This window comes from Typopeltis vanoorti, chromosome 18 (genome assembly GCF_054136105.1).
Source record: "Typopeltis vanoorti isolate ZY-2024b chromosome 18, IOZ_Tvanoo_1.0, whole genome shotgun sequence".
Classification (NCBI taxonomy): Eukaryota; Metazoa; Arthropoda; class Arachnida; order Uropygi; family Thelyphonidae; genus Typopeltis; species Typopeltis vanoorti.
This window is the reverse complement of record NC_143566.1, coordinates 65,457,183-65,475,151: the sequence shown is the minus strand read 5'-3', so window position 1 is coordinate 65,475,151 and position 17,969 is coordinate 65,457,183. Positions and strand designations below refer to the sequence as shown.

Here is a 17,969-nt window from a genome sequence, read left to right as displayed (position 1 = left end):
AAATTTGCAAAAAGAATCTATATTGTCGGTAAAGCGAAGGAAATTTACTATTACTAAAATATATTCATTGCAAAGGCCGATATGTAGTCATTTCAGGATTGATTATTTATTTTGGCAGATGTGAAACTTCTATTTTTGGAAAGAGACACAATAAATAAATTGTGCAGAAAAAAAAAAAAAACGATCAATATCCTATTAGAGTAAAAGAAATTCCAAGTAACACAGTACATGCAAAGTGAGGTGACACAAAAGTTGCTACACCACAGTTAATCTGCTAATGGCTCTAAAATCGCCATTAAGGGATTAATGGTGGAGGAGGGTAAATACTTGATAAAAGATAGAATACCGATGAAGTTTTGATTCATGAAAAATTCTGGGATGGTCTGGCTATTTCATCCACCTCGGTCGGTAGGAGGGTTAATCCAGAAGCCCTCTTCCAGATACCAAAGTGGAGTGCTTTTAAGCCATTTCAGAACTCCAGTAAGTGGTCCAGTGGTTTTACACTGGTCAGTGTAACAGAAATTTATCTCCTATCTAAAAACATTCATAAACATTGATGCTTACAGTGGTATTCAAACCTGCAGCCTATTGACTGAGGAGCAGGTGTGCTAGTGTATTCACTCAGCCAACTATGCTTGCTTGCAAAACGCAGCTAATTGTTTTAATATATCCTGAGGAAAGAGAGAGAGAGAGAGATTCATAAAATTTCTAATACCAAACAAGCGTTTGTTCTTTCTCTCTTGGGTTTATAGACATTTCCAGTTGTTTTCATTCCTCAAACTGAGTGTTGTTTTTATTCCCCATACTTCCAGATGTTTATGCTTGTTGAACATCTGGAATGTCTGGTGAATGTCAACACTCATCACAGGAAATCTCATTCAACCAGCAACATATCTCTCATGAGTGTGAATGAACTTTAAATTCATTCACACTCTTCACATTTGCAAGTGCTATTGCAGACATTAGAGATAGTTTTATTTTATTACTATAAACAAATTCTGGAGACCTAGTTGGTGTAGATGTTTGTGAATGTCTTTTTTTTTTTTTTTTTTTTTTAGGTAGGAGATGAATTGCATTCCTCAGTGTAAGACTTGCTTATTGAAAACCTGAAGTAGTTTGGTCTCTAGAACAGGGTTTCTGAAATATGTAAAAAAAAAAAATAAATAATAATAAAAATATAACTTACCCCACCATTGGTATTTGTATACTATACAGGGTGTTCGGGATAAATTTGACATATTTATAATTAATTATATTTTTCCGTAAGTTACATGTATTAACACACACTTCTCTTCATTTAAAAGTTTGGACCCTTCTTCATTCATATACAAGATGTCAGAAAGGATGGATAGCTGGAACCCACCTGAATCATGGAAGAGAATAACTTGTATCATGATGATTCGTGCCCGCCATCAAAATAAGGATATTACGACTGCTGCCCAATGCTCCCTGAATACAGTAAAAACAATCAGGCATGAACTAGAGACTTGCAATGGTGACTACGAGGATGTAGCAAGAAGAAAGATCCCTAGCAGACGATCTGATTGCGTTCGTACAGCAGAATTCCTCGCAAATCTGCAGGAACAGGTGTTGAAGAACCCTGGCATTGGAATTCGGGCTTTGTTCGTGGAGTTGCTAACTGTAGTCAAGCCCTGGATAACAAGGGTAGCCAATGGTAGGCCGTATGTATGGCAGCAGGATTCGGCCCCTTGCCACACCTCTGGGAAAAGTCAAAAATGGTTGTCTGAAAATTTCTACGACTTCACCAGTCCAAATGTTTGGCCTCCAAACTCACCAGACCTTAACCCCATGGATTATTTTGTATGGGGCGCAGTTGAAAAAGACACCAATCGCACTTCCAGTAATACAAAAGCCCCAGTTAATGGATAAAATTAAAACAGTTTTTGCGGCCCTTCCCAGGGAGACTGTAGCATCAGCTTGTTCGAGGTTCCGAAGCAGAATTGAAGCTGTGATCGATGCTAATGGTGGTTATTTTGAGTAAATCTTGTTGATAGTATTGTAATTAACTCTGCCTGTAATGTTTTTTTGTCAATTCATTAAATTTAATAGATACAAAGAAGATTTTCTTTTTCCTTACGAAACTGTCAAATTTATCCCGAACACCCTGTAGGTATGTGAACATTTTCATGGATGGGAGTCACATAAAATGAAATCAGAACTTATTAAATAAATAATCAATTTTTTTAGATAAACCAGATTTCACATATCTAGTAGTCAGCAAGTTTATTATTATTATTACCATTTGACCTCCATGGAGTCAGAGACTCATTGTGGGAGGTACTCACTAATGCATACAATGCTCATCCAACCACGTCTTAAACTGATTCAATATGTCCACATCCACAACACACTCAGGCAATGCATTCCACTCACCAACCACCCTCCATGCAAAGAACCTGCTTCTCACTCCTTTGCTCACATCCTCCTTATACAGTTTCCAGCAATGCCTCTTGTTCCACTCCTCTCCCATTCTATAAAAAAGCTCTTCCATGTCTACCTGATAACAACCTCTGACCAGCTTATATGTCTCAATCATATCCCCCCCCTCCCTCTTCCTCCTATCCACGAGGCTCAGCAACCTATATTCTCTCAATCTGTCCTCATACTCCATATTCCAAAGACCACTGACTACCTTTGTGAATCTTCTCTGTACCCTTTCCAACATATCCTCGTCATCATGAAAACCCGGAAACCAAATCTTTGAACAATAATCCGCATGAGGCCTGATCAAGGCCTTATACAATGGAATTATAACCTCTCTATTTCTGCATGTCAGGGTTCTCTGCATCATTGCCATTATTCGATGTGATGTTTTCACAACTTGCGCAATGTGGTCCCTGAATTTCAGGTCCTTGTCCACCATCACTCCTAGATCTCTCATCTCCTCTATTTCTGTTAAAGTTTACCTACCAAGCGTATACTTTGCATCCTATCATTGCTTACCAAATCTTAAACCTTACACTTGGCAACATTGAACTGATAGTTCCACTTACCTGCCCATTCATGCAATCTATTCAAGTCCTCTTGTAAGGCATTAACATCAGCCTGACTGTGCATTGCTCTCCCCAGTTTTGCATCACCTGCAAATAGCTGGATATCAATAGTTAAACCTGACCCACTATCATTAATATACAAATTGAACAACAGTGGCCCCAAAACTGACCCCTGCAGCATACCACTGATGACCTTTCTCTTTCAAGATACTGCATGCCCATATACAACTTTCTGATACCTATCCGACAGCTAGTCACTGATCACACAGAAGTCTGTTATCCAATCCCATCTGTTTCAATTTATTTAAGAGCTTCTCATGTGGCAGTCTATCAAAAATTATTCATCAGAGTTTCATCAGAAAGTATTCTTAATGTAACAAGAACTAGCCTATAATTTGACACTACTGACTTGGATTCTCCCTTATGCAGTGGCACTATTTCTCCTATTTACACCGAGGACAATGATGAGTGTTCCTGTTGCCAGATTCTGTTGAACAACCGAGTCAAGGGCACTATCAGCTCCTTTGCACTTTTCAATAGCATACATGGTGATAGCCCATCCAGTCCCACAGCCTTATTAACCTCAAGGTTACTAAATATTCTAAACACTTCCCATTCTTGAACTGTCAGTCTTCTGTTTTCCTTGTTATTGTTATTCAACAATGCTCCTTACTCCCTCCTCCAAATGATATGCATCAAGAGAATACTCACTGAACATTTCCATTATATCTTCAGCAGATGTGACATATGTTCCATCTCCAGTAACTGAAGTTGACCTTCCATATTCTTTCATATGCTAAAGATATAATGGAAATGTTCAGTGAGTATATCATATCTCTTTCCTCTCTACACTTTCCTAGCCTGCAACTTATACTCTCCATGTTCATGAGAGTACTCTGTTCTTTATATGTCTTCCATAATGCCCTCTTTCTCAGAAGCTCATGCAGAATTCCACGATTCATCCATTTCACTCCTACTTTATTTATCCATCTAACTTTAGGAATACATAGCATACATGGTAATAGCCCATCCAGTCCCACAGCCTTATTCACCACAAGGTTACTAAATATTCTATACACTTCCCATTCTTGAACTGTCAGTCTTCTGTTCTCCTCATTATTGTTATTCAACAATGCTCCTCCTTTGACATTGCCATAAGTAACTGTTTAGACTAAGTCCCAGGCACAGCATATTTCTCTCTGATGAAGTCACAGCAAATCACCAACATGTTTCCTTAATTCATTATAGTCCATCTGTTTTTGTAATTTCACACATCTCTTATCCCATGAAGTTTGTACTGGCCATTCCTCATGCCAAAACCCCATGATCACTCTCCTCAAAACTGGTGGCAATGTGGTGGCATTTCTGTTATCACTATATGAGACAATATTATTAAATTCAACACTTGTTTCCCACGTGTTGCTTCAATTACATGCTGCATAAGATAGTTCTCTAAATAGCTCAAGAAATTCATTCCCCTTATTCATTGTGTTCACATGTTATTTCCTGCTTCCAGCCAATGCTTCCATAGTTATCACTTACTAATCTCATCTGTATGAACACTTCAGAATCACCTCCTCTGTATTTCCTAGCCTGAAGCAACACACCACTAAATATCTAAAATTTGTACTTACCTCAACTTTACTTCAAACAATCTCAAAGCCATTTTCATTACTGCTTTCTTCAAGTTCCAAAATGGAGAGGGCACAACTATTCTTAAATCATCAGTAATATCCCACCTCTTTTATGTTTTCTGCCTCATTAACACCAGTGATTTGTAGACTGACTAATAACAAGGCCACACATTCAGCACCCTTATTGTTAATACTCCTTGCATTGGTGTTTAAATACAGTAGCTTCCTCTAGTTGTCTTTTCCTCTTTCTCACAATTCCTTCATTCAAGTTTTCCTTTGTTGCTCCATTCAGGCCATCTCCTCATCCCTATTTGGCCTTCCTTCAGCCTTCATCTCACACCAGTACTAGTATTTTACACTCTCCTCCTCTCATCAACAATCTGCCCAGCTTCACATGCTCTCACTCAAATGCATACCATTTACAGCAAACAGCAGTCTCTTACCTTGAAATTTATCCCATACATTCACACACCCAAGTTATCATACCATTCATAATCATTGCTCTTCTCCTCAACTCTCTATTATCATACATTGGCAACACACTCACAATTCTCCCTCCGACACTCTTCCACTTCACTGTTTCTAGCAACACTTGCAAATCCCATGTTACTTCATTCACTTCCTCACAAATCATTTCCTCTCTTCTCCACATCCTCAGTCCCTACTGCTACTCTTCTCTGACATACTTTCAAACACCTTCTCCATTTTCAGATCTTTCACCACAGAGTCCCATACAGCACTACGCTACTTTCTGCCATCCCACTGCTGTCATTTATCCTTGACTCATCTACCATTGGCACCTTCCTTTGTACACCTCCAACCACCAGTTGCTTCTGTAATTATCTTATCTCACTCTGCACGTTTCATTTTGTTCCTCAGGTTTAGTAGTTCTTTTATAATATCCTCCTACTCATGTTTATATCTTTTATACTAGCATTTTGAAATTTTATTTTTCACTTGGTCAGATTATAATAAATTTAGTGTAATCCTTTATCCAAGTGTGTGCAAACAAAGTTTGCGCCTGAACGTATCTTCAGGACTGGGGTGAAGTGGTACAACACCGGGCAACTCCTTGCAAAGGTGGAGCAAGCTACCAACATTCCTATCTCAGTATCTCCTATAATGCAAAACACATCTCCTTGCGGATATGTATAATGTGTTTTGCATTATAGGAGATACTGAGATAGGAGTGTTGGTAGCTTGCTCCACCTTTGCAAGGAGTTGCCCAGTGTTGTACCGCTTTATCCCAGTCCTGAAGATACTTACAGGTGCAAACTTTGTTTACACACACTTGGATAAAGGATTAAACTAAATTTTTTATACTAGCATCTTTGCCATTTTTTCTTCATTCTTCTATCCTTCCACTGTCTTTCACATCTTCCTCTGTCTTCCTACTCTGTGCTATATCATTTACCACATTTGTATATATTCTTGACTTTTGCTACCCTTATGTCATTCCAACCATTGATTGCTTTGTTCACTAGATCACTCACCCACTTTTTTTTTCATAATTTTCTTATCATTCACTCACTGCTCTTTCATAACTTTCTTATCATTAACTTGGCTGATCTTTTGAAGTATCTCTCTTCACTTTCAGGCAATCATTTGTTCTTCTTGTTGCATTCTTGCTACTCTCACCTTCACTAAAACATCACCACCCATTAACTCTACATTGAAGGCTCTCTGCACATACACTCTCCTTAAATCTACCTTAAAAATATTATTATTATTATTATTATTTCATCACACCTCCAGGGAGTCCAAAGACTCATCGAGGGAGGGCACCTACTCTACACCTTTTCGTCTCACTACTCCACCAATCTTCATCATCTAACACCAACGCCATCTACTGCCACTAGAATTTTCACAGATAATCACAACTTATGCATAACTTAAATCCATAACTTATGCACATAATACAACAAATACATGTAGTACACCTCATATTTCACAAATGAAGTATACTACATTTCAAAATTTAACACATGCATAGACAAAGCTTCCACTTTTTGATTTCAATGCCCATCCTCGTATACCTCGATCTAAGTTTAAAGATTTTATAAAAAAAAATGGAAACAAATAAGCCCCCCCCCCCCCCCACACACACACATACACTACAAACTCTGAAAGTTCACAACTTCTACTGAAATTCTCATACACAAACAAATCAAAATCCATAGCTAATTAGTCAATAAAACTTACCTAAACTGGCAACATTCTTGCATAAAACTTCTTGCAAAGTACCACCATATTGTTGGTGCATATTTTTATTCTTGCCTTTATCAAGAATAAAAATTTAACTGCACACTAGTAAAGTCAATCAGAGAGTTAGTTTATTCCCATATATACTCTTACTTTTGACAGTATACACTTATATATATATATATATATATATATAGAAAATGTTGCATAAAAAATACTTACCTTCTTCATCAAAAAATCTTGATCCAAAGGCAGATATTACAAAATTTGCTTTGAGTCGAACTGGCTGATCAGTGCATTCCTCCCATTGACCATCAGTATTCTGTTCATTGCGATAAAACTCCATGGCAACAATGTGATCATTTTCTACAATCACACTGTGTGGAGATAAAAATGGCATAAACTCGCATCCTTCTTCACGTGCAACTTCCACCTGCAAAACAAAAGATGCTTCAAATAACTCAAACTTTAATCGCTAGACCCAGAGGAGCAACAAAAGAAATATTGCTAATGCTGTTATTATTAATTATAGCAAATTTATGAAAGTACAATATATAGTCAATTAAAAAAATCTGATATACAATCAATCAATTAATTGCTAAACGTTAGCTAAATGTTCAAATTTAATTAAATAAATGGGGCAAAAATCTGATGAATGAATAATTCATATTAGAACTTTAAATACAGAATTGTACAAATTCAACAATGAAAATATTTATCAGCACTGTCTCACCAAAAATTCAGTGCAATGACCAAGTCCCTTAATAAAATGGCAATTTGCTAAGAAAATTACTTAAAGATAGTTACATGCAAATCTCTACTTATGAACTTTCATGATATGAACAATTCATACTTGCAAATACTATATGGGCTGATAAACTGGCACCAATTCATTTAATAAACACAGAACCCCACACTTATGAACAGTTTACAATGCCCAAAGTTCACTAATAAATTGATGAAGTTAAAAATATATCTTTATGAATTAAATTAATTCAGCTTATGAACATTCAACTTATAAACACGTTTTAAAGAACAAAAAGTGATGTCTTTATTAACCCATTGTGTTAATTTTGGTTATTTCCATTTTAAACAGATTATTCACACTATTTAGAAGTTTGGTTTAGCCATGGGCATTCCTTTATACCCCATACTGGTGAATTTATATTTAGAATCTTTTGAAGAAAAAAGCTATCTCTTCATTCCCATTGAAACCTAGATTGTGGAGGAGATATACAGATGACATCTTCCAGGGGCGAATGCTGGTCTTGAAATTCACGCTTGCTCTTGTTATAATTCAGGGAGTGAGAGGTGTGACTGAAGTCTGATTAGCGGAATAATGAATTACTGTCCATTTAAAACTATATATTTAGAAATTTATGTACATTTAATCATACAAATACAACATTTATTTTACAAATGATGTAAAATAAATTTACATCATTTGTAAATTTATTTTCAAATTAGCTACTTGAATACAAATTCAAGTAGCTAATTTAGCAATTTAGCTAAATTAGCTTTTCAATTTAGCTACTTGAATACAAATTCTACCCTACAGTTCTTCTTTATGAACTGGTCAATAACATCGTCATAAAAAGTTGGTTGTAACTTAATTTTCCCAAGCAACACGCACACTTATAAAGGCTGGCTGAAGCTCACTGGCTAGAGCTACTTTGACTGCGTATGGCCTGTGTTTAAGATGACATGAAGGGAGCAGAAATGGTTATATGTGCATGAAATCACAGTGCTCTAGTGAGGACCTGGAAGCTCTGACAACTGAGCAAGCCAAGGTAGCTTTGACTAGACGAGCAAGCATTGGCCTTTGATACACAAAGCAATGCTCAATTATTGTCACACAAGCTTAAGATGTCTGTCTACAAAAATAAAAGCCTAAATGGAATGCTATAAATGCATGCATTTATTAACAAATAAATATTACTTCTTTCTCAAGTAATGAGCCTACACAGCAAGCATGGAAAATTCGCCCCTGACATCTTCCTAATCTGGAGTCATGGAAGTGAGTCTTTGAAGAATTTCCTAGACCATCTTAACAGTCAACACCCAAAAATCCAGTTTACTGAAGAATTAGAGATTGACGGTTCTCTTCCATTCCTAGATGTCAAACTCACTAGTGTATCTGAGAAATTAAAAATCTCTATTTACAGGAAACCCACTCACACCAATGGATATCTCCACGTACAGTCCCATCACTATCTGCCTCAAAAACTTGGCATTATTTCTACACTAGGCAAATATGCTTGCTCTCTCCTCTCTGTACAAGAAGATATTAATAAAGAACTTTAGTTTATTCTTACAATCTTTCAGCAAAATAGTTATTCAAAACAGAGACAGTTAATAAGCTACTATTCAATTCACCTTCTTGCCATATTGAAGATAGAAGTAGTGAAAAAGGCTACATATCCCTACCATATATCAGTTCCATTTCACCAAAATTAGCCAAAGTTCTAAAAAAAATATAACAACCAAACTTTTTTCACTCCCCTACTTAAACTCCGTTCCTTGCGCCCAAGCAAAAACATAACAACCTGAAATATCCTGCCATTTACCGTATTTGGCGCAACTGCAACATGCCTTATTTTGGCCAGACCGAAAAATCCATCAAATTACATATAGAGAAACATAAAAGAGACATCACATATGGCAAGTGCTCTGTCAAACCATGTCCTGAATTGTGCTGATGTTAACGATGAAAATTCCATCATTCATCCAGTCATATGGGACATTCGGAAAATATCTTTTAATGCTATGATGAACTCAAAAGAATTGTAGAATCTAAAGAAATCGTCCTCCATCCAGTACATCTCAACACTAACCTCAGCTATAATCTCTCAGTCTGTCATTGCACTGCTATCTAACTTTGGCATTCACAAGATGACCTCGAATGTATGTGTGCACCCAACAATGAAGAGATACACAGAGCAGCGGTAAACGTTGATACGTTAACGCTTTAAAGCATAGATTTTCACTCACAATGTTTCTTGGTAGTTCCCTCATGTTATGGACCTGAAGAAGTCTTCTAGGAAGATGAAACTAGTTGTGCAGTTTATTTAAATTAAAATAGTGTTTCCTTTTTTTTTTTTTATCTCTTGGCTTATAGTCATTTAATCTGTTTCAAAAATGTCTCTCAGCTGAGTAAATCAATTATATCATGTGTGTGTGTGTGTGTGTGTGTGTGTGTGTGTGTGTGTGTGTGTGTGTGTGTGTGTGTGTGTGTGTATATATATATATATATATGTTAAAAATACCAAGCAATTTTAAACCTGGTTTTACTCCATTTCCCAAGTAAGCAAACAGACAAACAAGTCAAGTTTGTGCCTGCAAGTGATGCAAGTCTAGCTGATCCTTCCTTCTTTTCCTGGTTATACTGTTCTGGGTTTGCTCGGCAAACTCATTCCTCTATAGAACTGTCTTCCACATAATCTTTAGATATATTTACACTTGTTACATTTGCATAGTCTCTCCTTTTTTTTTCCTTTTCAAAAGTGAAAAATCAACGACCGTTTTAGAAGCACCCCTGGGGGGTCAACAGCTAAAACAGGTCAGCTGAGGCCTCATTCATCTACTCTACTACTATGCACGCTATCTTTATTTCCTCTCCTACTATCTGCTGAATCTCAGCCTATCTTACTCTACAGGTCAATGATGAGATATGTTGAACTCACAAAATTATTATTATTAGGGTTACCAAATAATTTTATAAGCTTGGTTATTTAACTCCTAATCCCAAGTAAGCAAATCGTTAAGTTTGTGCCTGAAACATAGTTCAAGTCTAAAGATGGTACAACACCAGGGCAACTCATTGTAAAGGTGGGTAAAGCTCTGATCACTATTCTTAGTATTTCCCATAATGTAAAGCACATCTCACTAAGAGATGTATACTGCAATACATTATGAGTGGGGTCACTACCCAGACTGTTTTCAACCTTTTTTGAGGTCTCCTCAGTGAGTAGCTAGACCCTAAATACCAAGGTTTTAGTAATACAGAGCCTTATCAACTTTACCTATACAAGTTGCTACAAGGTGTTTTTATTTTTAATAAGAATCTCTGGAGGAGATATAGATGTAATTAATTTTATTGCAGTATACATCTCTTAGTGAGATGTGCTTTACATTATGGGAAATACAAAGAATAGTGATCAGAGTTTTACCCACCTTTACAATGAGTTGCTCTGGTGTTCTACCATCTTTAGACTTGAACTATGTTTTCAGGTGCAAACTTAACTGTTTACTTACTTGGGATTAGGAGTTAAATAACCAAGCTTATAAAATTACTTGGTAAGCTAATATACAGTATCCCCAGTTAAAAAATTAATTACACACACACATATATATATATATATATATACTACATTGTCTGTGCTTAAATCATTCCTGATAATATCATATTACTGGTCAAAGCAATGAAAAGAGTGCGCTTGCTGATGATTGTTATTTTTGCTTCATGTAATTGTCCATTTGTTGTATTAACTTCACTGATGTGGTGAAATACTCATTATGAAATATAAATGTTTAGTATTAAATGCTTCATTTTTGTTCTTGCTTTGACGTTGCCTTTGAACAGATTGTTTACTTTTTTTTTTTTTAAGTCCCAGCTCTGGTAAGGTTCCAAGGGAGTGGAAAGAGAAGAAAATAGTTCCTCTTACATAAAGGAGGCTTCAAAACAGTGGTAGAAAATTATAGATCAGTTAGCATCTTAGGAGTGATGGTCAAGTTATAGGAGAAGTTGGTTGAGGGCAAAATTCAGGAATAGAGTGGAAATGAATAGGATACTACTTGAGAGAGGGGAGGGAGCTGTGAAGACAATGTAGGTGATGCTTTGGTAACTTTACTCACCTTTTATAATAAAGTGACAAATGACTTGGAAGAAGGGGATTGCTGAACTTTGCAAAGACATTTGACATGATACTGCGGAAAATTCTCTTAGATAAACTGGAATAAATGCATATGAATATGAAGCTGGTCATGTGGATAGGAGGGTGGCTGATGGACAGACATTTGAGTAGTTTACAGTGTACAGGAGAAGGCATGTGACCAGCAGTGTGTGCTGCAAGGTTCTGTATTCATGTCACTGCCATTTAATTTGTACATTAATAATAAATAAAATGGTCTGAGGGGAAATATTCAGTTGTTTGCTGATGATGCAAACTGGGTAGAGTAAGTGTTAATAAAGGTAATATAAAAGTCTTACAGGATGATATAAATAGATTGACAATATGGGTAAAGGAGAATGGCTATAGGTTTAAAGTATCAAAGTGTAATATTATGCATTTTGGAATGGAAAAATTACCAGCTGTATATTATATACTTATGGAATTGGGCTGAAGAAAATTAATGAGACTGGGGATATGGTAATGCTGGTGGGTGGACTGTGAGTTAAAGTTCAGAGGGCATATTATAAAAATTGGTAAAATAACTCACATTTTATATGGTTATTGAGGATCACACTGACAAGCAGAAATAAGGAGGCTATTATACCTCTTTATAATACTTTAGTCACCTATGTTTTTGGATATGAGGGAGCAGTGGAAAGGATCCAAAGGTGAGTGACTAAGATAGTGGATAAGTATATGGATTCTTCTGGTGAAGACAGACTGTTTACAGAACTGGTTGATAGGATAAAAAAAAAAGGGGGGGGGGGGGTTTATAGGATTGATGCAAATGAAATCTTTCATTATAATGACTAGTGTGGGGAGGATGGGAAACCAGAAATGACCCCTGGATGGGTGTAGCTAGTGTGAGTGTGAGGCTAGGGTTGTCAGATTTTGGAAAACCAAATACGGGACATGGGTGTTAAAAAAATAAATAAATAAAAAAAAGCCAACTCTGACCCTTAAAACAATTTTATTAAATGACATAATGCAGGAACATTATAATAATTAGATGCTGTTCAGGGCTTATACTTAGTACTAGTTTTAGCATTCTCTAACAAAACTGGATCGTCTGTTACAAGTTTATAGAAATCTTCATAAGAGATATTGATGTTAAGTGAACACTGTAAAATTATAATAAATTTAGTTTAATCCTTTATCCAAGTGTAAGCAAACAAAGTTTGCACCTGAAAATATCTTCAGGACTGAGGTAAGGTGGTACATCCCTTGGCAACTCGTAGCAAAGGTGGACCAAGCTCTCATCACTCCTTGTCTCAGTATCTCCTATAATGCAAAGCACATCACCTTTCGGACATGTATACTGCTATGCATTAAGGGAAGGGCGGTTTTGAGGTCTCATCAGTAGGAGGCAGACCCAGAGTGGTAATACTAAAGCAGAAGCAATGGAGAGGTCATTTGCTACGAGTTGCCAAGGGATGTACCACCTTACCTCAGTCCTGAAGATATTTTCAGGCGCAAACTTTGTTTGCTTACACTTGGATAAAGGATTAAACTAAATTTATTATAGTCTAACCAAGTGCAAAATAAACTTCCAACATCTTTCTCTAAATCCAGAGTAATTTAATAATAAGGTGGTACACCAGTTGGCAACTCGTATAGGTAAACATGACCTCTCCATCGCTTCTGCCTTAGTATCGCCACTCTGGATTTGCCTCCCACTGACGAGACCTCAATAAAGGTCGAAACCGGTCTTGGTAGTGGCCCTTCCCTTAATCCATAGCAGTATACATGTCCGCAAGGAGATGTGCTTTGCATTATAGGAGATACTGAGACAAAGAGTGATGAGAACTTGGTCCACCTTTGCTACAAGTTGCCAAGGAATGTACCACCTTACCTCAGTCCAGAAGATATTTTCAGGCGCAAACTTTGTTTGCTTACACTTGGATAAAGGATTAAACTAAATTTATTATAGTCTAACCAAGTGCAAAATAAACTTCCAACACTGTAAAATTGCTTCCACTGTTATCACATCCTTTAATTTTGGCATTGTTAAGGGCTTAATGAAAGAAACAAAAATTAATTTACCTTTAATTAGAACCAGAGGTCATCCCTGGAAACTGTATAAAGAGGGTGTGAGTAGGGGAGTGAGAGGCAGGTTTTTTTCGTGCAGAGTTGTGAATGATTGGAATGCCTTGCCTGAGAGTGTGGTGTCTGCAAGGAGTTTGAATGTGTTTAAGACCCGGTATGATGAGATGTGTGTGAGATAAAAGGACCTCCTAGATGAGTCTTAGACTCCATGAGGTCTTGTTTAATAATAATAATAATAATTATATATTTTATGTATTAACCAAATATCACACATTCAAAAAAGCGAGATATTATTTTATAATAATTATTTGAAATAGCATCCACATACTGTACCAATACCGCACTGAACAATGTTTAAATAAGAACTGCTTGAAAATAAGCAAATGCAATATACAGGGTGTTCGGGATAAATTTGACATATTTATAATTAATTATATTTTTCCGTAAGTTACATGTATTAACACACACTTCTCTTCATTTAAAAGTTTGGACCCTTCTTCATTCATATACAAGATGTCAGAAAGGATGGATAGCTGGAACCCACCTGAATCATGGAAGAGAATAACTTGTATCATGATGATTCGTGCCCGCCATCAAAATAAGGATATTATGACTGCTGCCCAATGCTCCCTGAATACAGTAAAAACAATCAGGCATGAACTAGAGACTTGCAATGGTGACTACGAGGATGTAGCAAGAAGAAAGATCCCTAGCAGACGATCTGATTGCGTTCGTACAGCAGAATTCCTCGCAAATCTGCAGGAACAGGTGTTGAAGAACCCTGGCATTGGAATTCGGGCTTTGTTCGTGGAGTTGCTAACTGTAGTCAAGCCCTGGATAACAAGGGTAGCCAATGGTAGGCCGTATGTATGGCAGCAGGATTCGGCCCCTTGCCACACCTCTGGGAAAAGTCAAAAATGGTTGTCTGAAAATTTCTACGACTTCACCAGTCCAAATGTTTGGCCTCCAAACTCCCCAGACCCTAACCCCATGGATTATTTTGTATGGGGTGCAGTTGAAAAAGACACCAATCGCACTTCCAGTAATACAAAAGCCCAGTTAATGGATAAAATTAAAACAGTTTTTGCGGCCCTTCCCAGGGAGACTGTAGCATCAGCTTGTTCGAGGTTCCGAAGCAGAATTGAAGCTGTGATCGATGCTAATGGTGGTTATTTTGAGTAAATCTTGTTGATAGTATTGTAATTAACTCTGCCTGTAATGTTTTTTTGTCAATTCATTAAATTTAATAGATACAAAGAAGATTTTCTTTTTCCTTACGAAACTGTCAAATTTATCCCGAACACCCTGTATCTGTACAGAATTATAAATAAAATGCTTATACTAAATAAAAAGCGACCAATGGTAGATGTCGCCACCATAAATTGTAAACAAAATTAATTTCCTCGAATTGTCAACTTTTTATGGCTTACAAATCAATTTTTATTTGGATTATTTGAAAAGAATATTGAAAATTATAATTGCTTATCATAATATTTATAATTTTATCTTTTCATTAAAATACGGGACATTAGGCTGTCCCTGCAAGTACAATATGGGACAGCAAAATTCAACGTAAAATACGGGACATCTGGCAAGCCTAGTGTGAGGACTAAATTTCTTTTCTTAGAGAGAGGTGAATCAGTGGAATGGGTTGCCAGACTTAGTTGTGACTTTATCAGCAAATGATTTCAAAGCAAAGTATAATAGGTATTTTTTGTGACTATCGGTATAGTGAAGTGTGTTAATGTTCCTCCATTATGAGTCTATGGATTCTATAGAAATCCCTGTAATATTAATAACAACAACAACAATAATAATTTGTGAAGGATAGTTCTTGCTTTAGCAACTTACATTTTATGATAAAGTGACAAATGTGTTGGATAAGTCACATGCATAAACAGTGATATTCCAAAACTTTGAAAAGGCATTATTATTTGATAGAACCACCACATGATAAGTTGGTGTACAAGCTGAGAAACACAAGGATGGATAATACATTGGCAGAGGGAGGAGATTTTCTTTGTTGTGTATGACAGACAGTGTGCCAAAAAGGAACAGAACCAGTAGCAGGGTTTTATTCTTAGGCTCCTGTTATTTAATTTATTTGGTGATGATATTCATGCTGAATGATAGGGGGATATTCAATTGTTTGCTGATGATGCAAAGTTGGAATGAATTATAAGGAGTGATGCTGATGTTAACTATCCTCAAGACAGATTTAAATAAACTTAGTGCATGGGATGAATGAGTGAGGTTAGAGTTTTAATGCTAATAAATTATTATTATTATTATATGGGCACCTTCATGGAGTCCGAAGAATTTTCTCCTTGAACACACCCATTAACAGACAAAGCATTCACAACTGATTCTGGCAACTTCTTTCACTCATTCACAAAACTCCAAGCAAAAAATCTAGTCTGCACACTCCACTCCTACTAACCACACCTTAATTCAACTTCCAGGGATGACCCCTTGTACTGGTCCCTCTACCAAGTGCTGAAACATTTCTCCTGCATCAATATTATAAAATCCTTGAAGCAACTCAAATCATTCTATCATATCCCCTCTTTTTCTCCTATCAACCAACTTCTGCAAGTCACACACCCTCAATCTTGCCTTAGCAATATATCCTCTAAACTTTAACTTTCTGTCTACCACCTCTCCTAAATCTCTATCTTCATCTATTTCCTGGAGTACAGTGCCATTAATGTGATACATGGCTTATAATCTATTTATCCCAAAATGCATAACTTTAATGTCTCCACATTAAACTGACACCCATTATCTTTTTCTATACTGACAGCCTATTTAAATCATCCAGCAAGCTCTGCCAGCCTGGCTGGCCGAGTGATTAGCATGTCCACTCTCCAGTCAAGAGGCTGCGGGTTCGAATCCCACCACGGGCATGGACGTTTGTGATTATCTGTGGAAATACCTGTAGTGGTGGTCGGCAGTAGATGCTGTTGGTGCAGTTGCGGTCAATTGGTGGATTGTGAGTGGTGGAAGCAGAGTTGCAGAGTAGATTCCCTCCCTCGATGAGTCTTTGGACTCCCTGGAGGTGACAAATAATAATAATAACACACGCTAATCACAATCTTTGTCACTCACCGCTGAATCCGATTCCTCCCCCCCAAGAAATCCATGGGGGAGGAGGAGGATTACTGTGCTCATATCCAGACTTCAGCACAGTAATCCAGATGTGGGTGTATCAAGGCCTTATAAAGAGGAATAACAACTTCCTTATCTCTACTTATTAGTATGTTCTTCATCAGTCAAGTAATCTTATGGGCTACTTTAGCAATATATCCTCTAAATTTTAACTTTCTGTCTACCACCTCCCCTAAATCTCTATATTCATCTATTTCCTGGATGAATTTATTATTCATTATTTCCTGGATTTCACATTAATGCCATTAATGTGATACATGGCTTATAATCTATTTATCCCAAAATGCATGACTTTACATGTCTCCACATTAAACTGACACCCATTATCTTTTTCCATACTGACAGCCTATTTAAATCATCCAGCAAGCTCTCCACATCACCTTGATTAACTATTACTCTACCTAAAGAATATAAGACTCAGGCCAGGAGAGTGACTAATATGGTAAGGAAGGCGAAATTGGAATATGAGAAGAGACTGGCACTAAGATCCAAAGATAATCCTAGGGAATTTTTTAGCTATGTGGCCAGTAGGAGGAGAAATGATTGTGGAAGAATGACATTTGTGGGATAAAAATGGGAATAGAGTGATGGATGCAGAGGACATAGTGGAGTTGTTCAATAAACACTTTATTGAGGTATTTCATCCTGGAGAAGTAAGGTTCAACATATGTGGTAGACTTAAACTGTCGAGAGGTAGTTACAGGGTTGACACTGGGGAGTTCTTTCACTTGGTAGAACAGCGAGAATTAGCAATGATAAGGGGCAATCCCTGGAAATTGAGGAAGGAGGCTGTGAGCAAGAGTGTGAGGAGTGGTTTCTTTGCATGGAGGATGGTTGAACTGTGGAATGCATTGCTTGATAGAGTGGTGAGAGCAAGAATGGTCGATGAGTTCGAGTGGTATGAAGGGAGGTCCTTCCTAGGAAGAACCTCCCACAATGAGTCTTTTGACTGCATGGAGGCCTGAGTAATATAAATAATAATTTTGCATCATCAGCAAACAACTGAATATTTC

General features: G+C 37.0%; 1 protein-coding gene across 2 annotated transcripts in view; it reads right to left on the bottom strand.

Moving 5' to 3' along the window:
* su(r) (dihydropyrimidine dehydrogenase su(r)) overlaps positions 1-17,969 on the bottom strand; it is a 413,031-nt gene that overhangs the window by 154,599 nt on the left and 240,463 nt on the right. For both annotated transcript variants that reach the window (XM_090408491.1, XM_090408493.1), the window contains one exon: positions 7,073-7,283. In XM_090408491.1, the coding sequence (XP_090264617.1) occupies positions 7,073-7,283 (211 nt within the window). The remainder of the gene's footprint in view (positions 1-7,072; positions 7,284-17,969) is intronic.